Here is a 23,523-nt window from a genome sequence, read left to right on the forward strand (position 1 = left end):
TTCACATGGTCTGCCAAAGGACTTATTTTAGCCTTTCTGATTTCTTTCTTGAATATTTTCTTGCATTTTTTATATTCCTCAAGTCCCTCATTTGCTCCATATTGCCTGTACTTGCTGTATACCTCTCTTCTTCTCAACCAGATCCCCAATATTCCTCAAAAATGAAGGTTCTCTATGCCTGTTATTTTGCCTTTAATCCTGGCAGGAATGTACAAACACTCTCAAAATTTCTTCTTTGAAGGTCTTCCACTTATCTCGCACATCCTTGCCAGAAAACTTATCCAAATTCACACATCCTTCCTCATTTCCTCAGAAATAGCCTTTCTCCAGTTTTGAATCTCAAACTCCATAACTTCTCCATAACTAACTTGAAGCTAGTGGCATTATGATCTCTGGACCCAAAAAGTTCCCCTAAACATACTTATGTCACCAATCCAGTCTCATTTCCTAATAGGGGATCCAGTATTGGATTCTCTCTAGTTGGTCTCTCTCTCTCTCTCTCTCTCTCTCTCTCTCTCTCTCTCTATTATATATATAAATATTGATTTTGCAAACTTTCCTGAACACATTTGACAAAATCCAAGCCATCCAGCCCCTTTACAGTATAGAAGTCAATATATTGAAAGTTAAAATCTCCTACCATCACAATTTTGTGTTTCCTGCAGGTGTTTGCTATCTCTCTACCGACTTGCTCCTCCAATTCTCACTGACTATTGGGCGATCTGCAACAGAAACCCATGAGTGTGGTCAAACCTTTCCCGTTTCTCAGCTCCACACATATAGCCCTCTAGTCTGACCTGCCTGAGCACAGCTGTGATATTTTCTCTGACAAGCAATGCCACTCCTCCCCCTTTCAGTCAACATCCCCCACCCCCCACTCCCTAGCCATTCTATCTTGTCTGAAACAATGGAAGCGTGGAACATTGAACTGCCATTTCTGCCTCTTCTGCAACCAAGTTTCACCAATGGCCTTAATGTCATAATTCCACATGCCAATCCACACTCTAAGCTCATCTGCCTTTCCTACAATACTTCTTGCACCCAAGAACATTTCCACCACGTACAATCCTTGCATGCAATTTTCACATCATCCTTTCCCTGCTCCACTCCCCTATCTACTCTAGCACTCTGGTTCTCATCCCCCTGCAAATCTAGTTTAAAACCCCAGAGCAGCATTAGCAAACCTTTCCGCAAGAGATTTGTTTGATCCTAACTGCCCATACCTGACATTGTAGCCTGTTTAATTTACCTGGACCAGAGCGTCAATGTCTGTCCATCAATTCAATCAAGTTTCCACAAACCTACCAGTGAAACACAGAAATCTGAAGACACTGATTGTAGTAAGCACACAAAAATGCTGGAGGAACTCTGCTGTTTTCACAGTCTCCATAGGAGATAAAGATGCTTTGTCCTTCATTTGAACAAGAACATGCCACAGTGGAATTCTCCCTATTTTGCTTTTAAAAGGATCTTTCTTACCAATGCAATAAACAAAAGTGTTGGAGGAAATCAGGAAGTTACATGGCATCCATGGGAAGCAATAGACAGACGACCCTTCTTGAGGAATGCCTTATTGCTTTCCATGATTGCGAGACTTGCTGAATTCCTCCAGCTCTTTGGTTTACTGCTCATGTTCCTCAGCATCTGTAGACTTCTTGGTTACTCCTACTTACCATTTCTTATTGAAATGCAAAAGCACTAGATTTGATGGTTTCCTGATATTTACTCTGGAGCGGCACGGTTAATGTAGCAGTTAGCATAATGCTGTTACAGTGCCAGTGATCAGGGTTTGAATCTGGTGCTGTGCTTAAGGAGTTTGTATGTTCTCCCTGTTGGCGTGCGTTTCCACCAGGTGCTCCAGTTTCCTCCCACCCTTCAAAACGTACCGGAGGTTGTTGGTCAATTGGATGGCATGGCCTAAAGGGCTGGATGGGCCTGTTATTGTGCTTTAGGTCTAAACTTAAATTTATTACTTCCTTATTGAAGTCGAGCAAATTGGCTGTGCCTTGGGCCTTTTATAAATAAAAATGTTATTCTGAAATAATTATTTCTATTTTATTAAACACGCTGACCCCACCTGCTTCTCTTGCATTTAGAATATAGAATACTGCAGCACACAACAGGACCTTTGGCCCATGATGTTTTGCGACCTATATACAGTGTCCTCCATAATGTTTGGGACGACACTTTCTTCCTTTATTTGACTCTGTGCTCCACAGTTTTAAATTTGTAATAAAACAATTCACATATAATTAAAAATCACTTTCCAAATTTTATTCAAGGTTATTTGTGGACATTCTGGTTTTACCATGTAGAAATTACTGCACTTTTTGCGCATAGTCCCCTCGTTTCAGGGCACCATAATGTTTAGGACATTTGGCTTCATAGGTTTTTGTGAGTACTGAGGTATGTTCAATTGTTTCATTTGTGCTGGTATAAGAAAGCGGCTTGCTTCTAAGCATTTGATTGCCTTTGGAATCAATGTGCCAATGAAAGTCAAAGAAGCCATTATGAGTACAAGTCTGAAAAGTAAGATTAAGCCAGGTGAGAGACATCATCCAAACTTTAGGATTACCAAATTCAAAAGTTTGAAACATCATTAAGAAGAAAGAGCGTACTGCTGAGCTCAGTAATGGCAAATGGACTTCCACTGCTGATGACCAAAGAATTCTCATCATAATGAAGAAAAAAAATCCCCAAACACATGAATGACAGATCAGAAACACTCTAGTTATTGTCCCTCTCTTGGGCACCGAGATGACGGTGGACTGCTAAATTAGATGTTAAAGATGTCCATTATGACCTTCATCATCTGGGCTGCATAGGCCTTTTTGGCACTCGATCAAGCATGTTGTCTGGTCCTGATGCTCTACGTGTGTTCACCCTGGATAGAACCCTCACCTCAGATGTGTTCTCTAGTGACAGGAGGCCAGTGGACATGTTTGCCTTCAGTTCAGTTTGTTTGCCTAATACATTTTCTCCAATAATAGAGATTATTTTAAGCCCCTAGAACCTCCCTGATTGCCTATTCATATGGAGATGGTTTAGTGTCTTTGACCATGAAGACAACTATAAAATACTTTCCATACAAATGCAGAAGTGGTTTCTTGTAGCACTGCTAAAGGCATAGCTGTTGAAATAAATGTTGTCCACATCAAACAAGTAAACCAGTAACTGCCATTTATTCAAACGACGCGTGTTCCTTTTCAGGGGAGGTGACGGGCTCACGGGAGTGATGTCATAATGCCACTGTGAGGCCTGACCGTTCCCCTGGCAACACGCTCCTGCAGCCTGGAACTTTTGCGCAGTGGGAGGAAAGCCCCTGTCCTGCTGCACTGGGTGTTCGCTACGGTGATTCAGCCTGTTGTGTGCAGAGTTGACCCAGCCCTCTGCACCACCCCCACCCCCCTGAGAATCACATTCCCTTTGGGCGAGGTTTGGGAGGTTGTCTTTGGGCGGGCACCCTCGGCGCCGTAGTGTAGGGGCAGGGAAAGGCTCTGAACAGTCCAAATGGGCTTTCTTGAGGTGGTCGACTGTAGACATGTCGTGCCTGCTACCAATGTCTAGAGTATATATAACCCCCTCATTTCTCAGTACCTGAAAATCCCTTCTTAAGGGCACTACAGGGGGTACCTGGTTTGCCCTGTCTCACAAAGACAAAGTCCGTGGCTTTGAGTTCTTGTAGGACATGGCTGATTGGGGACCCGTGCCTGATGGTAGGATGTGGACATGGGTAGGTGGTGTGGTTCCTCAGCTGCTGTAGGATGTCCAGGGCATTCGGTGGTGGTCGCCTGGGTTGGAGAGTGGTGCACCATAGACCATTTCTGCCAATGAAGTGGGGAGGCCCTCCTTGGGTGCTGAGCGGATACCCATAGGAGTTCATCCATCCAGTTGGGCCCATGCAGCTGTGATTTGAGAGCTTCTTTTAGTCCAGCCCATTGGATTGGGGGTGGTAGGTGGTTGCGTGGTGTAGCTGGCTGCTGCAGAATTTGGCCATGGTCGCCCAGAGGGAAGAGGTAAACTGGGCTCCCTGGTCTGAAGTTATGTGGGAAGGGACACCAAAATGGATGACCCACTGTGAGGTAAAGGCCCTTGCCCATGTCTCCATGTCACAGGCCGGCATGGACACTGCCTCTGGCCAGCATGTAAAGCAGTTGACCACGGTGAAAAGGTACCACATCCCCTGGCTGATGGGACGGGGCCCTACAATGTCCATGTGCACAAAGTCGAACCTGTCCACTGCGGGTGGGAAATGTTGTACTGGGCCTTTAGTGTGCCGATGGACTTTGGCTCCAGGCATTGTACACAGGTTTTTGCCCAAAGTGAAACTTCGCGCCAAAGCCTGAGGCATACAAACCTGTCCAAAATGAGGCAGACTGTTAATCGGATGGAAGGATGAGAGAGTCCATTCACTTGATTGAATACCCACAGTCTCGAGGTCATGGGCAAGATTGGCCTGTAGACATATTGCACAGGGGTGGCTGTGAACGAGTCAGCAGGATTCATCTTGCTGTGTGTTGTGGGTTCTAAATACATTAGAACCTGTTCGGGGTCACCACTGTAGCACTGCTAAAGGCAGAACTGCTGAAATAAATGCTGTCCACACCAAGCAAGTAAACCAGTAACTGCCGCTTATTCAAGCCACACACATTCCTTTTTAGGGGAGGTGACAGCCTCATGGGAATTATGTCATAATGGTGCTAAGAGGCCTGGCCATTCCCCTGGCAACACGCTCCTATAGCATTGAACTTCTGCGCAGTGGGCGAAAGCCCCTGTGCCCTGTCGCGCTGGCTGTTCGCTACAGCAATTCGGCCCGTTGTGTGTGGGTTTGATCAGGCCCACTACATACTGTCCCTTTTTGCATGATTTACTGGAATTGGAGTCAGGCAGAAATATCAAAAGGGTGAAGCTGATTAAAGAGGTGAAACCACAGTGGGATTTGCAAAGATGAGAAATGTGGAAGACAATGAGACAATTTCAAAGATTTTGAGGAAAAAATGTTCACATTAGGGTGTCCCAGCAAAATCATTTAAATGCAGCTGGTCACGTTGAAAATGATTTATCTATTTTATAAATGGAGTACAAAATCAAAGACGTCACGTTGAACCTCTGTCAATCATCAGTTAGACCTTAAGGAAGACAATTGTTGAATTTAGGATAGCACTCTTGAGAAGGTGGAGTTTTCCAGCATAGACCCAGGATTACGGGGACTTTAATAGAGAGCTTTAAAAGTAAATAGTGAAAGACCATTTCCAATGCAGAGGGTTGTTTAACTAGAGAACGGATATTAATAGGTGTGAAACAAAAAGTCTCCAGGCACTATGAGTGTTTTTATTTCAATGCTGAAGAAACTCAGCAGGTCAAACATTGTTCTTTATATAGCAAAGAAAAATATGCATAACCAACATTTCAGGCTTGAGCCCTTCATCAAGGTATGAGCAAAATGTAGGCAAAAAAAATGTTGGGGTTGGGAGGGACCAGGGGAGGAGCACAGTCCCACAGGCAGAAGGTAAGTGGTGGATAAGGGAGGGTGGGCACACCAACAAACGGAGGGAGGAGGGAGGGATGGCTCTGTGGATGGAGGAATGGGGGGGGGGAAACTGTCAGAGAGATGGCGAAGAGAGGGAAAATGAAGAGTAGGCTAGCAGAAACCAGAGAAGTCGATGTTAATGGCATCTGGTTGGAGAGTGCCCTGTCGGAAAATTAGGTGTTGCTCCTCCACTTTACGTGGTCTTGGTTTGAAAGTACATGAGGCCATGTACAGACATGCCACCACTGGAGTGGAGTGTGGAATTGAAATGGTTGGCCACAGTAGGTCCCTGTCATTGTTGCGGACAGCAAAGTTGCTCAGCGAAGCGATCTTCCAGAGCGATCTCTGCGTTCAGTCTCTCCAATGTAGAGAAGTATTAAAAGGATATTAAAAAGTGATTAGTGAAAGCATCAAAGATAAAATAGAAAACAATAAGTTCTGATCTGGAGTGTGCTGCTTGAAAGGACACACTGATTCAATCTGAGCAATGAATAGGGAATTGGATAAACACCAAAGGGGAAAAAAACGACAAGAATTTGGGGAAGAGAAAAAATGCTTTCAAAGAATAGCATACCTGTGGGCAATTTTGTTTTCTGGTTTCTGCAATCTCAATGGTAATTCTCCCAAGCACACGTTTGCACGTTTGCTGAAGACTTGTCAGACAAACTCTGTTTAGGGTTGACGATGATCATATTGTCATATGCATTGAATTATGAATATGTGCACCAAAATTTTTGCTGCATCTACCAAGGTACTTTATAAAAAATAATCTGAAATAAAAAGAAATAATAAATTCAAAATATAGATAATAAATATTTATTATCTCTTAGCTTGTAGATTTGCTACAGACATGTTTTGATAATCTGCCACTGGCTTTATTCCCCAGACTTATGCTGCTATATTCTACAGTCGTTTTCCTTGCACGGGAAGCCTTTCGGAAAGCTTGTTTAAACGTTGGTGTGGAGCGGAGATGGACCCAGATTATAAACCTGCTCTGGTTAACGTGAGTGTCCATCGTTTTCAGGATTACCAGGATTTAGCCTGATCAAACAACTGCAACAAGTAGGTTACCTTCTCCATGCAATAAAATCCCATGATATTCATGGGTACATATTGCTATGGCTCAATCCGTGGTGTTACAGGGAAACCACTTTAATGGAAGGAGGGCCATTTTTGAGTTAGGTTATCCAGATTCGAGAATGTTGCACCCATGTAAGACCATAAAGGTGCAAATCGAGGCTATTCAGCTCATTGAGTCTGTCCCCCCCCCCCCATTTAATCATGAGTTGATCCATTTTCTCCACTCAGCTCCACAGTCCGGCCTTCTCCCCATTATCTTTGATACCCTGGCTAATCAAGAACCTATCAATCTCTGCATTAAATACACCCAATGACTTGGCCTCCACAATAGCCTGTGGTAACAAATTCCACAGATTTACAACCCCCATTGTAGAAATTCCTCTGTATCTCTGTTCTAAGTGGACACTCTTCAATTCTGAAGTTGTGCCCTCATGTCCTAGACTCTCCCACCATGGGAAATGACCTTCCTACATCTACTCTATCCATGCTTTTCAACATTAGAAATGTTTCAATGAGATCTCCTCACATTCTCCTAAATTCCAACAAGTTCAGGCCAAGAGCTGTCAAACATTCCTAATCTGATAACCCTTTAATTCCTGGAATCATACTCCAGAACCCTCTTCAGTGTCAGCACATCCTTTCTTAGATGAAGTGCCCAAAACTGCTCACAACACTCCAAGTGAGGTCTCACCAGTGCCTTAAAAAGCCTCAACAGCACATTGCTGCTCTTATATTCTATTCCTCTTCATGGAGCATAAGGAACCAAGAGACTGTGTGTTACCTGTTGCACTGTGCATATTCCAAACATGTGAAGATACATGCAAATCAAGTGCAGGAGAAGGCTATTTAACTTCTCAAACCTGCCCAGCCGGACAGTCAGATAATGCTTGAATAAAGACAGAATGCTGGAAATATAGCAGTTGAGCAGCATCTGTGGAGACAAAAGATGTATGTTAATGTTCAGGGTGAGACATTGCATCCTGACAGAAGAAGGAGGATAGGTTTCCAGGATAAAGTAATACACAAGAGTGGATGGATAGATGCAGGTAAGGGACTAAATAGAGTGAGATTGGGAGGGCTTAGGCAGGTGAGTATTGTGTTTGGAAGAGTATCAGGTTCAGTGGGTTCACAGAGGGATGAGTCTGGACACAAGTGTAATAATGACAGATAGCTTTAATGGACAAACAGGAGACAAAAGGGAGAATGTCAAATGAGGAAGTACTGGCATTTATAAGTAAAATAAAAGTGGATAAGTTTCCAGGTTCTGACAAGATATTCCCTAGTGCGAGGTTAGTGTAGAAATAGTAGGGGCTTTGACAGAGATATTTAAAATGTCATTAATGGTGGGGAGGAGTCACGTGATGGAGTAGTGGCCGGTCGGGGAACTCCAGCCCTCTCCGGAAAAGTTTAAAAAAAATACACAAAACACAAAGGTACAAGAATAAAAATGAAAACAAAGTAAAAGTAAAGGTGGGAAGAAAATGGCAGCGAAGAGAGAAAAGTCGAAAGCAACGGGAAGAAGAAAGAACGTCGGAAGAAGAAGGTGAAGGCCTTACCTGTCCGAGAAGGCCCGCTGTGGAGAGAGAAGCCCGCTCCCTAATGTCGGTGGAAGTCCCGAGCTCGGGACTACAAAAATGGCTCGCGGAGTCGAGTAAAAGTGCGCAACTTCGCATGAAAAAAAAACACACTGACGGAGGGGGGAACAGCTGAGGAGTCGATCTCCACAGCTGAGGATGACAGCTGCAACACAACAACAGGAAGAGAACACAGAAAACAACGAGAACAAGAAAGAAGAGAACAAAAAGAAAACAAGGAAACAACAGATGGCCAACCCAGAGGAAGAAGAAGAAGAACATAGAGAAATGGAAGAAGAAGGGAAAGGCAAGACAATGGATACTTTTTTTTAAAGAATATATGGAATCAGTAAAAGAATGGCAATTACAAGAATTTAATGAAATAAAAAGAAGAATTAAAAGTGCAGAAGAAAAAATGAATAAAATACAGATGGTCATGTCAGATATAGGAAAAAGAGTGGACAATGTGGAAGAACGAGAAACAATCGTAGAAATGGAAGTAGAGACTTAAAAGAGAAATTAGAAGAATCTAATAAAATGTTAGAGGCACAAGAGCTGTTAGCTCAGAAGATAGATATAATGGAAAACTATAATAGAAGAAATAATATAAAGATAGTGGGCCTTAAGGAAGATGAAGAAGGCAAGAATATGAGAGAATTTATAAAAGATTGGATCCCCAGGGTCCTAGGAAGACCAGAATTACAGGAAGAAATGGAAATAGAAAGGGCACATAGAACATTAGCCCCGAAACCACAGCCGCAGCAAAAACCAAGATCCATTTTAGTAAAATTCTTAAAGATATACAATAAGAGAAAATATATTGGAGAAAGCAATGTAGAAAATAAGAGAAGACAAAAAGCCACTGGAATACAAAGGTCAAAAAATTTTTTTCTATCCGGACATAAGTTTTGAACTCCTGAAGAAGAGAAAGGAGTTTAATACAGCAAAAACGATCCTATGGAAAAAAGGATATAAATTTATGTTAAAGTACCCGGCGGTACTTAAAATAGCTATTCCAGGGCAGCAAAACAGATTATTCTCGGATCCGGAGGAAGCACGAAAATTTGCAGAACAACTACAAAACAGGCAGAGAGATGAAGACATGTAACGAGAGTAAAAATGACCATGAACTATATGTATGTGTGTATATGGGCATATGTATATATATATATATATATATACATATATAGATGTATGTATATATGTGTGTACATGAATGTATCCGTATTTAGAGGAAAATATATAGTATAGATAAGAATTAATAAGGGAATGAAAGGGAACAGAGGAAGTAAGGAGGGAATTAAAAGAGTGACCTTTGTTATATATGAAAATTGAAATCTTTTCGGGGGGGGCTGGGTGGGGAGGAGTTACGGTCACTGCAAAATCAGTTGACGCTTGCGAGTGAATTCGCAAATCCAAATGGAGAGGGGAGATGTGGTTACCCGACAAGGGATAAAGGGCAACTCAGGAGGGGGAGGGGAGAATGGGGGTTAAAGAAATTTTAGATAGGAGAATAAGTGAAATGTTTGATGTTTTAGAAATGTTGTCTTATAAAGTGTTCAAAACAAGAAAGCAGAAATGGATAAGAAGGAAAGGTGATGATGAAGAAATGGAAAGGGAAGATAAACAAAGTATGAAATGGCTACGTTGAACTATATGACTTTAAATATTAACGGAATACATAACCAAATCAAAAGAATGAAACTGCTAAATTTACTGAAAAAAGAAAAAATTAATATAGCATTCGTGCAAGAAACACATTTAATTGAAATGGAGCATAAGAAATTAAAGAGAGATTGGGTAGGACATGTAACAGCAGCGTCATATAATTCAAAAGCTAGAGGAGTAGCTATATTAATCAGTAAAAATGTACCAATTAAAATAGAAGAGGAAATAATAGATCCAGCAGGGAGATATGTAATGATAAAATGTCAGATATATTCGGAGTTTTGGAATTTACTCAATGTATATTCACCTAACGAAGAAGATCAAAAGTTTATGCAAGATATTTTTTTGAAGATAGCAGACATGCAAGGGAACATACTAATAGGAGGGGATTTCAACCTTAATTTAGATTCAAATATGGATAAAACTGGGAAAAAAATTAACAGAAAGAACAAAGTAAACAAATTTATAATTAAATCGATGCAAGAAATGCAACTTTTGGATATATGGAGGAAACAACACCCAAAGGAAAAGGAATATTCATATTATTCGGGTAGACATAAAACATAATCAAGAATAGACCTATTCCTGTTATCAGCTCGCATGCAAGACAGAGTAAGAAAAACAGAATATAAAGCTAGAATATTATCGGACCATTCACCCTTGATATTGACAATAGAGTTAGAGGACATCCCTCCAAGAATGTATAGATGGAGATTAAACTCCATGCTACTTAAAAGGCAGGATTTTAGAGATTGAAAGATAAATTAAAATATACTTTGAAATAAATACGGAATCAGTGAAAGATAAGTTTATACTATGGGACGCAATGAAAGCGTTCATCAGATGGCAAATAATAAGTTATGTAACCAAGATGTAGAAGGACTACAATCAGGAAACAGAGCAGTTGGAAAGGGAAATAGTAAATATAGAAAAAGAATTAGCAATGAAGGAAGACACAACTAAAAGAAGAGAATTAGCAGATAAAAAAATAAAATATGAAACACTACAAACATATAAGGAGGAGAAGAACATAATGAAGACAAAACAGAAATATTATGAACTAGGAGAAAAAACGCACAAACTTCTAGCATGGCAGCTTAAGACAGAACAAACTAAGAGAATGGTATTGGCATCAAGGAAAAAAGACAAACAAATCACTTATAATCCAACGGAGATTAATGAAAACTTCAGAGAATTCTATGAACAATTATACCAAACTGAAAACGAAGGGAAAGAAGACAAAATAGATGAATTTTTAACTAAAATTGAACTACCAAAATTACAAATAGAGGAACAAAATAAATTAACAGAACCATTTGAAATAGTAGAAATACAAGAGATAATAAAAAAACTACCAAATAATAAAACACCAGGAGAGGATGGATTCCCAATAGAATTCTATAAAACATTTAAAGATTTATTAATTCCTCCCTTCCTGGAAGTAATCAACCAGATTGACAAAACACAAAGCTTACCAGATTCATGCAAAACAGCAATAATTACAGTAATACCAAAGACAGGGAAAGATCCACTCGCGCCAGCGTCATATAGACCAATATCTTTACTTTCACAGATTATAAGATAATAACTAAACTATTAGCAAACAGATTAGCCGACTATGTACCTAAAATAGTAAATCTAGACCAAACTGGATTTATTAAAAAAAGACGAACAACAGACAATATTTGTAAATTTATTAACTTAATTCATGCAGTAGAAGGGAGTAAAGCGCCAACAGTAGCAGTTGCTTAAGACGCAGAGAAGGCCTTTGACAGAGTAGAATGGAATTATTTATTCAAAGTATTACAAAAATTCAGTTTACCAGAGAAGTATATTAATTGGATTAAAGCATTATATAAGGGGCCATTGGCGAAAGTGACAGTAAATGGATATATATCAAAGCAATTTAACTTAAGCAGATCAACAAGGCAGGGATGCCCACTATCACCCTTATTGTTCGCGTTAGCTATAGAACCACTAGCAGAATTGATAAGAACAGAAAATAAAATAAAAGGGATAAAAATAAAAGACAAGGAATATAAAATCAGTTTATTTGCAGATGACGTTATAGTATACTTAACACAACCAGAATTATCAATAAAAGAATTACATAAGAAATTGAAGGAATATGGAGAAGTGTCGGGTTACAAGATTAACGCAAATAAAAGTGAAGCCATGCCAATGAATAATGCGGATTTCTCAAAATTTAAGAAAGAATCACCATTCAGATGGCAAATGCAAGCAATAAGATACCTAGGTATACAAATAAATAAAAACCTCGGCCATCTATATAAACTCAGTTATTATCCATTAATGAAAAAAATTACAGGACAACTTAGAGCATTGGAAAGACTTACCACTAACACTAATAGGAAGGATAAACTGTATTAAAATGAACATTTTCCCAAGGATACAATACCTATTTCAGGCATTGCCAATACACTTGAAGGAGAAATTCTTCAAGGAGTTAAAGAAAATAATAAGGAAATTTTTATGGAAAGGGGGGAAACTGAGGATAGCACTAGATAAATTAACAGAATGGTATAAACAAGGAGGCTTACAACTGCCAAACTTCAAAAATTATTATAGAGCCACACAATTAAGATACCTATCAGATTTTTATCAAACAAGGGAAAAGCCAGATTGGACTAGATTAGAACTAGATAAAATAGGGGAGAAGATACCTGAACATATATTATATAAATGGGATGAAAAATTGGTACAACGTAGGAATTCTCCAGAATTATATCATCTGCTCAATATTTGGAAGAAGATTCATGTAGAAAGGAATAAAACAAATTACCAATTTCCAAAACTAATACTGACGCAAAATCAGTTAATCCCTTTTACAATAGATAACCTTTCCTTTAGAGAATGGGAGAAAAAAGGGATCAAAAGAATAGAAAATTGTTTTTCAGGAAATAAATTACTATCCTTTGAACAAATGAAGAATAAATATAATATAACTCAAGATACAGTGTTGGCATACTACCAACTGAGATCCTACTTGAAGGACAAATTGGGAAGCAGTCTGAGGTTACCAGAGGGAAGTAATTTTGAATATGTGATTACAGATACAATGATAATCAAAAGATTTATAACAAATATGTATATTAAACTGCAAGAAAAGCAGATTGAGGAAACAAATGGTAAAACTAAACAAAAATGGGAACAAGTTTTAAACATAAAGATAAAGAAGGAAACATGGGAGAAGTTATGCTCTGGAAATATGAGAAATACAATAAACACGAGGTTACGTATGATACAATATAACTGGATACACAGGCTATACATTACATCTCAAAAGTTAAATAAATGGGACTCAACAGTATCTGACAGATATTTTCATTGTAAAAAAGAAATGGGAACAACAATTCATGCAATCTGGACATGTGAGAAAGTGAAAACATTTTGGGAAGATCTAAACCAGATATTAAATAAAATTACAGAAAACAATATACCAAAAAACCCAGTGATCTTCCTCCTAAGTAACAAAAAACAAAGAATTTGGACTTGATTTGGATGGTGCACAAAAAAGATTTGTTATGATAGCGCTAGCCGTAGCAAAAAAATGTATTATGTCAGCCTGGAAATTAGAAGATAACTTGAGAATACAACAATGTATATAGAAATTAATAAATGTATTCCATTTGAAAAAATAACATATAATTTAAGAAACAATAATGAAATATTTGAACAAATATGGGAGCCATACATGAAACACAATAGAGAAAACCTTCCAGGGACATCTACCACCTAAAATAACGGAAGGAGAAGGAAATGAAAAGAATTGACTCAGTGGAATTTCTTATTTATTGTTATTGAGTGACAACATTGTTTGACGGGTTTAATGTATCTTAGATTCTGAACTTTAAATGAATGGGAGGGGAGGTAGGGATGGTGGGATGGGAAGAGGGGGGGGGAAGAAAATGACACTATATATTTGAAAAGGAAAATGTATGTATCTTGGTCAATATGGTTTATGGTGTGAAAAATAAAAAAATTTAAAAAAAATAACAGGAATGGTGCTGGAGGATTGTTCCATTGTTTAAAAAATTATAGGCCTCTAAGTTTGATGTCAGTGGTGGGTAAGTTAATGGAAAGTATTTTTAGAGATGGTATATATAAATACTTGGATAGACATGGTTTGAATAGAAATAATCAACATGGATTTGTGAGGGAAAGATCATATTTGATAAACCTTATCGAATTTTTTGAGGAGGTTACTAGGAAAGTTGATGAGGATATGGCAGTGGATGTTGTATATATGGACTATAGTAAGGCCTTTGATAAGGTACCTCAAGGAAGGTTAGGAAGGTTCAATCATTAGGTATTAACAGTGAAGTAGTAAAATGGATTCAAAAATAGTTGAATGGGAGATGCCAGAGAGTAGTGGTAGTTAACTGTTTGTCAGATTGGGAGCAGGTGACTTTTGGTGTGCCTCAGGCTTCATTATTGGGTCCATTGCTATTTGTCATGTACATTAATAATCTGGTTGATGGGGTGGTAATTTGGAATAGTAAGTATGCGGATGATACTAAGATAGGTGGAGCTGTGGATAGTGAAGAAGGATTTCAAAGCTTGGAGAGGGATTTAAGCCAGTTAGAAGAGTGAGCTGAAAGATAGCAGATGGTGTTTAATGCAGATAAGTGTGAGGTTGTGACAGCGCACATTCTCATGGCAATCCGGCCCCGCATGTAACATCACGTGGTGGGGCAGCCAAGGGAAGATGGCACTGTCAGGGTTTTCTCCCTGCCTCAAGGCTCCTGCCCAGCGTGCACCTGGGACAGCGATTATGATGTCACAATGCCCAAGGTGACTGAGCTCATGCTGCCCTTAAAAGGGCACGTGCTGAATTTGGAAAAAAAAACCAGTCATTAACAATCTCTGGTGTGGTGTCTGTGTTCTTCTCCAGCTGCTCCAAGTGCCACAAGGTGTTACATTTTGGTAGGGCTAATCAAAATAGAACAAGTAAGGTGAATGGTAGGGCATTGAAGTGTGCAGTAGAACAGGGGATCTAGGAATAAATTTTTCCTTGAAGGTGAAATTATATGTGGATAGGGTGGTGAAGGAAGCTTATGGTATGTTGGCTTGTGTAAATCAGAGTATTGAGTACAGGAGCTGGGATGTTACGTTAAAATTGTACAGTTGATTGTTATATTAAAATCTTAAAATTAGTGAGGCCAAATTTGGAGTATTGTGTACAGTTTTGGTCTGCAAATATATCAACAAATTGGAGAGAGTGCAGAGAAGATTTACTCGAATGTTGCAGGGATTACAGAGTCTAAATTATAGAGAAAGGTTTAATCAGTTAGGTCTTTATTCTTTGGAGTGTAGAAGGTTGAGAGGGGATTTAATTGAGGTATTTAAAATTATTATGAGGTATTTAAAATAGATAGGGTTGACATGGAGAAGTTTTTTTCCTTTAAGGAGGGAGAAAATGACGAAATGAAATGACCCAGTCTATAAAAGTAGAAGACACAAATTTCTTGTTTATTTTCATTGTGTGATGACATTGTTTAATGGGTTTAATGTATCATATATGTTGAACGTTGAATGGGTGGGGAGGGGGGGGTGAAGGAGGGAGGGAAGGGAGGGGGGAAAAGGGGAGAAAATGACATTGTGATTATTCAAGAAGGAAATGTTTGTGTGTATTTTGGTCAGTATGGTTCATAGTGTGAAAAAAAAAAAGAAATAGGGTGATACAAACAAGAGGACATGAGCTGAGAGTTAGAGGGCAAAAGTTTAGAGGAAACATGAGGGGAGACTTCTTTACTCCGAGTGGTGGGTATGTAGATACCAGATAAAGTGGCGGAGGCAGGCTTGATATTAGCATTTAAGGAGAAGTTGGATATGTATATGGAAGGGAAAGGAATGGAGGGTTACAGGTTGAGTGTAGGTCAGTGGTGTTAGGTGGGAGAAAGTGTTCGGCATGGACTAGGTGCCAAGTTGGCCTGTTTCTATGCTGTAATTATATGATTTATGTGGTTAATTCTTTGGCTTGGCTTCGTGGACGACGATTAATGGAGGGTTAATGTCCACTTCAGCTGCAGGCTCATTTGTGGCTGACAAGTCCGATGCGGGACAGGCAGACACGGTTGCAAGGGAAAATTGGTTGGTTGGGGTTGGGTGTTGGGTTTTTCCTCCTTTGTCTTTTGTCAGTGAGGTGGGCTCTGCGGTCTTCTTCAAAGGAGGCTGCTGCCCGCTGAACTGTGAGGCGCCAAGATGCACGGTTTGAGGCGTTATCAGCCCACTGGCGGTGGTCAATGTGGCAGGCACCAAGAGATTTCTTTAGGCAGTCCTTGTACCTTTTCTTTGGTGCACCTCTGTCACGGTGGCCAGTGGAGAGCTCGCCATATAATACGATCTTGGGAAGGCGATGGTCCTCCATTCTGGAGACGTGACCTACCCAGCGCAGTTGGGTCTTCAGCAGCGTGGATTCAATGCTGTCGGCCTCTGCCATCTCGAGTACTTCGATGTTGGTGATGAAGTCGCTCCAATGAATGTTGAGGATGGAGCGGAGACAACGCTGGTGGAAGCATTCTAGGAGCCGTAGGTGATGCCAGTAGAGGACCCATGATTCAGAGCCAAACAGGAGTGTGGGTATGACAACGGCTCTGTATACGCTAATCTTTGTGAGGTTTTTTACTATATTACTAAACAACTTTATAGACATTCATACCAGACCCAGCTTGGACTCTGATACCAGTGGCCACCTATACTCTACATGTTCACACACGTGTACACACTCTACAGATGGGGGCTTTCATGCACATTCTTGGTTCCCTGTACCACAGGGGTGCAGCTCTTTGCAAGTATTGATCTATTGCAGAACGACATCTCAGTTTGAGTGTTGTGCACACCTTACCTGCGACACTTCCAGCGATGTCCACAGTGCCAACCTAGTGTGGAGCGATGTCCAGGGTTTGGACCACGATGCTGTGCATCGATGTTATATACAGTTCTGATCTGGGCATCTAGCCAATAATGACCCTAGGTAATTTAAATGAGCCAACAGCAGGATGTGCATGGATGGGTGGCTGGTGTCCAACCTTGATTAACAGGTGATGTGACTTCTGAATAAATTTCGGACAGGGAGGACATGTGACCACCTGCAATCCACAATATTCCAGGTAGGCAGGGAGGCCACGTGTTTCTTCACAATCTACATATAACATTCGCCCTCGGAAGTCACATCACTCTGCAATCACTACAAAGACAGTCAATGACTGATTTCTATACTGTAAACTCTATGTACGTGTTTTATATAAAAACAAAAAGAGAAAAAAAAACTTATTAAGCAGATCAATATATACACAAGTGCCTTCCATGTGCTGGACGAGCCACATAATCAAATTCAATGACATCGCCTCATCAGCTTCCCCCCACCCCCAACCAAACAGGGATGTTGTGCTCCCGATGGAGCAGGGTGCAGTGGGAACTGCCTTGTGTCAGACGGGAGGGAAGAGAAAGAAAATTGGTCACTGACTTGCATGCCTGGTTTCTGAAGCTTAGCTGGTAAATGTGTGCACCTTTCCACCAATGTCTGTGAGCAGGGAGTGCAGGGTCATCCATGAGGTGCCAGAGTCCTCTCTTGGCTTGCATATCCCACGCCTTGGATTCATATTTGGGCGTTCCTGAAGGACAGCCCAGGTGCCCGTCGCCGTGCTATCCTGTGGTGAGGCAGGGGGGAAGACTGGCAGGCATACATCCATGGGTGATCCCGTATCTCTTGCAAGTACCCCATTTATTTTTGGGATGCCATTCCTGCTCATGTTCCCTTTAAATGGGTGCCACAAGTGCCTGTGTTGGTTCCCTGTACTGATAACCAGGAGGACTCAGGACTGAAAATTGGCCAAATTGGTAGTTTTAAATAAAAGCTTCTGAAGCGCTTGCCCGATGAGGTATTTCTTTCTTTTAATGGGAGGGCTGCTGGGGATGCTGCCATTGTCAAGTGGAAACAAAATACAGATGGTCCTCAACATTTGTCCAAGTTCCATTCTGACCAACCGGTCGGATCTCGTAATGGACACAAGTTGGACATATGTTACTGTGACAAATTATGTTATATTTTATATTGTAGAAAGAAATGTTTTTGGAAGAAAATTTTTTTAGTGTAGGGTCACAAAAAGATACACAGATCTCATTTAAAATGCCAGAGCTCTGCTCAAGCCAGACAGTCCAGGCTCCGAGTGCCTTTATAAAAACTTTGAAGAATGCCTATAAGGACTTCACAAGAAGGTGTTAATTGGACATGCTGTGGAGTAATGGATTATTGTTTTGGAAAGCAACAGATGAACGGACTCGAATATTAGGTCTGGTGCTACAGTCTGTCTGAGTGCAGAGTGCTGTGTTCTAAGAGGGTCATGCAGTTTTCTCTGAGTGAGAGAGAGAGAGAATTCAGTTCTACAGTTTAGCAGCAGCAGCTGGGACTAGAACAGGACAAGCTGGGAAGCTTGTGGAAAAACCCCATTTTGAAGACTGGTTGTAAGTTCTTAGTTCAGCCTGGTCAAAGCCCTTGTGGTCCATACAAGAGGAGATGGCTGGCTGTGTGGTGTTCCACTTTAAGGGAAACAAAAAAGAACTCTGTGGTGACGTGAAAGAAAGAGGTGATCATCTGGAAAACCCTGATGGGGCAAGCTTCTTTGGCAAGACACTGAAGTGGCAGATTGGAAGGAATCAGTTTATGTCCAAGGAGCAACAAACCTCTCTCTGAAAACTGAAAAGAACCTTCCTGAGCGGTAACCATTTATCTTTCAAGCACCAAAGCCTGGTGAAATTCATAAATGTTTACATTCTGTGCACAGTATAAGAATTGGAGGAGTGAAGTGAGATTGGACTATGAATCAAAGAACTTTTCTGAACTTGTACATTACCTACATGTGCGCTTAGAATTAGAAGGGGGTTGAGTTAGATTAAGTTAATAGTAGTAAGTAATAGTTTGATCCTGTTTTCATGTTTAAAAATAATTAAAAGCAACATTTGTTTAAGTAACCATTTGTCTTGGTGAATTTCTATTGCTGCTGGGTCTTGGGGTCCTCTGGGCTCATAACATTAGTCCAGGCCGACGTTCTTAAATTCGAGCCGCGGCACTTCATCCACGGCTCAGCCTGCCCGGCACTGGAAAGATCCATTGTCCACTGTCATCTGGCCTGTGCTCACCTCCCTCACCTCAAACACCAGGTCCGTCACCACATTTGTGCCCCAAAAATAGAACACATTCGGTGGCAGCGTAGCCTATGGCCACCGCCCTGTTGGTCTATCAAAATAAACAGCCCCTGGAACCCCAGCCCTGACATGTAATTTTTATATTTACATTTATTTTAAAAAAATTTTACAGCTTTTTTTGGGTCGTAAGTTGCATTGGTTGTAAGGCAGGGACCACCTGTATATACAATATTTCTTTGATTGTGTTTGATCTGTACTTATAAACTGTAACATAGTAACTCCAATTCCCTGAGTGTGTTGAGAGATATTATTACCACAGCTCAGGGTGTGATTTTTTTAAAAAAAAGAGAGAAAAAAAAAACCAAGAAATTTATCACAAAAAGCTGCTCTTGAAATGCACATAACAAAGGATGTGGTCCTTGTTGAATGTCCAATGATGCTGTTTCCACAGTAACAACTGTTGTATGTTAGCTTGAAAGTTCTGTGCATAAGTGATAACAGCTCATTGCTGGTTAAACAGAATGGTGTGATGGCAGAAAGGCTGTGAAACCACCGTGGGGCATCACAGCTGTCTTTTATGCTGAAGTGTTTCGTAGACCCTCACATCAAGAAGAGGATCAGCTTGAAGGGTAGTCTTCTCCTGTGGCTGGGGAGGTTGGGAGAGCTCAAAAGATAGATTAGTCAGGGTCCTCCTCCAGAGGGGAGGTTGGTCCAGGTCAGAGTGGGCGATGCACTGGAAGCTTCCCCCGCAAAGCTCTCTCCAGAGGACATGCATCTCTCAGTGAGTCACCAGCAGGATGACGTCACCAAACTTCCCCTCAGCCCTGCAAACCTGAGTGATTGCTCCCCACTGCATGTACTCCAATCCCTCCAGGAGGGTATTGGCTTCCTGGACGTTTTTCCCAGTCGCCAGCTCCATGACCACCCCTCTAAGGTCAGCATGTGCAGTGGTATCTAAATAATCTACCGAGGCACCAGTCACATTCATGCCTCCTGGGAAGTGGTGCTCGCGGGTGCCCCATAGATACCCTTGATCAGTGCCCATTCCCTTACAACCTGTGTCCCCACGCCAATGGTGTGCCACTGCAGCTGGCCATTAAGTTTTAAATTAGACATACAGCACTGTAACAGACCAATTTGGTCCAAGAATATGGGCGACCCAAATTATACCACATTAACCAACACCCTGGTATGTTTTTGAAGGGTGGGAGGACCTTAGAGACCCTGGAGAAAACCCACCCAGACTCAGAGAATGTACAGAATCCTTACAGTGCAGACTTCGAACCCAAGTCCGATTCCAATCGCTGGCATTGTAAAGGCATTGTACTAACAGCTACATCAACTGTGTCACCCTAGAAGGGCATTCTAGGAGGGCAGGGAACCTGTCCCAGACTCCAGTCACCACCCATTTCCATAGGGTGGTGCCACCATTGACCCCTTCTGGCAGTGCCGCCAAGGCATTCCAGTTATCTCTTGTTTAGACAGATGGCCCAGGGTGGTTGTTTCCCGATGAGAAAGGCAGACATTGGGGGCCACCTCGTCCCACAGCTGTGGCTGCGGCATGGCTAGGTGTTTGCCTGGCCACTGTTAGTATCGGTCCCCTTGCCCGGTTAGCTTCTCAACCTTGATCGGCCCTTGCTATGACCCCCGATGCAAAGGCATGGACGACTGCCCAAGAGCGGTGGACGGTAATGGCACCAGAGGTTTAGCCTCATGTTGGTGGTTAGTTTGTGGGGGGGGCGTCATGTAGTGGCTCACTGGAGGCTTAATCGAACCGGCTCGGAGGTTCTGAGTGACGACATGATGTCACAATGCAATGACGTCATTGGGAACGCGCGGGTCAAAAGCTGCAGGTGACTCTGAGTAAATGACTTTTAGTGAACTTTGATTTGATTACGTCTGATCATTTTCTTGTTATTTATTTCACACTGCGACATAGTTGCCACAAGGACAAGAAAATTAGGTGGACAGGTGATTGTGTGTGGAAGGAGAGTGCCAGGATATAACAAATTAAAAATGCTTGGAGCTATCAGTAAGGAAAATATTACGAGATCTGGGACAGAAATGTTTCCATCTGGCAGATGCAGGATCAATTTAGGAAGGGCAGGGTGTGTTTGTCAAATTCACTTGAGTTCTTGGATCATATAACTAGTGCATTGGATGGAGGGGGACAGGTGGATGTTGTCTACATGGATTTCCAGAAGGCTTTAATCAAGGTGCCAGATTTTAAAAAAATCCATAAGGTTGCATGGTCTTGATGGTAATGTATTGGCATGGACAGAGGATTGGTTAACCAAGCAAAGGAAAAGCATTGGGATCAATGGTTGATTCTCTGGTCGACAATCAGTGGTGAGCAGAGTGCTGCAGGGGTTGATGCTGGGGCCATAACTGTTCACAATATATATTAATGACCTGGAAGAGGTGACCAAGTGGAGATATCTAAGTTTGCTGATGACACTAAGTTGAATGGAAAAGAAAATTGTGCAGAAGGTATGAAGAGTCTAGAGAGATATTCAAGAGGAATAGAATATAAGGGGCAGGGATAAGATGTTCAGGCTTTATAAGGCATTGGTGACACCACATTTTGAGTATTGTGAGCAGGTTTGGGCTTCTTATTTAAGAAAGGATGTGCTGATTTTAGAGTGGGGTCAGAGGAGGTTTACAAAGATGATTCTGAAAATCATATGAGGAGCCTTTGACAGCTCTTGGTCTGTACTCGGCGAAATTTAGGAAAATTTGGGAGGATCTAATTGAAACATTTTGAATATTGAAAGGCAAGGACAGTATTTCCAGCATTTTCTGTTATTATCTTAGATTTTTTGTCTCTGCAGGTTTTTAAATTCCATTCACACTTATTGTTTGTTTTCTTTTAACCAGCCAGGAGTAAGCATATGGGGAGCTTGAGTCATGTGATGAATCGAAGGATAAGGCAGTGAAAATGAGGCAGAAAGTTCTGGGAATGGTGAAAGTAAAGATTTTGAATATCAGAAGTTAGTTGATGCTAATGTAAACTCCATGTTGCATATGAACCCTAAACAAAATTAATTCATTGTATTATTCTACATCATTGTGTGTATGTCAATGTGTGCGTGCATCTGCATGTGAGTGAGTTTTGCATTAATGATTGACTGGGTGCTATGTTTCAGGGTTCCTCTGGGGATATTCTGGGCCTTGCTCTTGGCCTGGGTGTGGCTCAATTTGGTGGCAATCCCAGACCCAGCAGTTGTACCTCACTATGAGGTTGGAGTGGTGGCATTCGGTCTCTCTGCTGTGGTGGAACTCCTCTCTGAACCTATGTGGGTACTGGCTCAGGTGCATATGTTGGTGAGTTTAAAGGTGAGTTATGTGTAAATAATAATTGATTTTTCCATCATTAAATTTTAGTTCTATTTCAAGGATTTTATGCCTTCGTAGTGCTGCCAATTGAGATGCTGGGTCACAAACACTTGCCTGTGCCAGTTGTGTGGTGCTGTGTGGCGAGTACAGGAAGACTGTCCTGTTGTGAAAGACATTAAATCTCAGCCTGACCAAATAGTCACAGTCTTGGTTATTGGACTGATTTTTCTCTTCAACCAGTGAGCAGCTGAATTAGTGCTTTGAGGAGGAGGGGGAACTGAATTATGATTGGCTCTTTGCAGGCAGAGCATCCAATAAAAGAAGAGTTCCAGTAGGTAAAACGGAGTGACAGTGATTGAGAAGAAGTGCTCCGATGAAGTGCAGAGGCTTTGTCACAAGGTGTTTCACCAAGAGGGCTGAGTAGGGGTTCGGTATACTCTTTCAATTTGTCTGAGTTGGTGGATCTTAGCTCAGTGCAGTGGGAATGTCAGTCTGGGCAGATGTTTGCTCCTCCTGTGAGAGAGATCTGGGAAATGGGTCCAGCTACAACTTTTCAATGAACCCATTAAGGAGCTGTGAAGTTTGTTTCAGACAAGTTTGAGGTGCTGTGCTTTGGGAGGACGAATGTAAGTGGAATGTATACAATTAATGGAGGTAAATAAGAAGTTTGCAGATGCTGGGGTGCAGTACGTAAGAGTGGTAGAGGAACTTTGCAGGCTGCACAGCATCCATGGAAAGCAGTAGGCAGTCAACCGGCCATTGCTTTCCATGGATGCTGCAGGATCTGCTGAGTTCCTCTAGCTCTCTTGTGTACTGTATACAATTAATAGCAGGGCTCTTAAAAGCATTGAAGTGCAGAGGGATTGTGGGGTAGAGGTGGGTGTTCAAGTGTGTGTGGCTTCATTGGGTGGGATATTGAATGTAAAAGGAAGTCCTATTGCAGCTACATAAAGCATTGGTGAGGTGAACTTTGAACACTGTGTACAGCTCTGGGGGGCACCCCGTTACTTGAAGGATTTTAAGGCTTGCATGCTTTCTCTGGAGGGTGGGAAGCAGAGAGCTATTTTGATGACAAAAATCATGAGAAGATTGATAGAATGGAAAGAAATGATCTTTTCTTTAGGGCAAAAATATCATGTCACAGATATGCAAGGGCAAATATTTTAT

At 41.3% G+C, this 23,523-nt stretch overlaps 1 protein-coding gene and 1 long non-coding RNA gene across 7 annotated transcripts in view; one reads left to right on the forward strand and one right to left on the reverse strand.

Moving 5' to 3' along the window:
- Positions 1-23,523, forward strand: part of rft1 (RFT1 homolog) — a 160,800-nt gene that overhangs the window by 13,890 nt on the left and 123,387 nt on the right. For 5 of the 6 annotated variants that reach the window (XM_069939521.1, XM_069939523.1, XM_069939525.1 and 2 more), the window contains 2 exons: positions 6,417-6,533; positions 22,167-22,356. In XM_069939521.1, the coding sequence (XP_069795622.1) occupies positions 6,417-6,533; positions 22,167-22,356 (307 nt within the window). Of the gene's footprint in view, positions 1-4,755; positions 4,922-6,416; positions 6,534-22,166; positions 22,357-23,523 lie in introns of those variants that run through there. The other variant, XM_069939524.1, reaches the window with a different exon arrangement.
- LOC138764122 (uncharacterized) overlaps positions 6,114-23,523 on the reverse strand; it is a 60,611-nt gene continuing 43,201 nt past the window's right edge. The window contains exons 3-4 of the long non-coding RNA XR_011357990.1: positions 7,392-7,541; positions 6,114-6,300 (exon numbers count right to left, since the gene is read on the reverse strand). This is a non-coding gene — a long non-coding RNA (uncharacterized lncRNA). The remainder of the gene's footprint in view (positions 6,301-7,391; positions 7,542-23,523) is intronic.

This window comes from Narcine bancroftii, chromosome 5 (genome assembly GCF_036971445.1).
Source record: "Narcine bancroftii isolate sNarBan1 chromosome 5, sNarBan1.hap1, whole genome shotgun sequence".
NCBI classification, from domain to species: Eukaryota; Metazoa; Chordata; class Chondrichthyes; order Torpediniformes; family Narcinidae; genus Narcine; species Narcine bancroftii.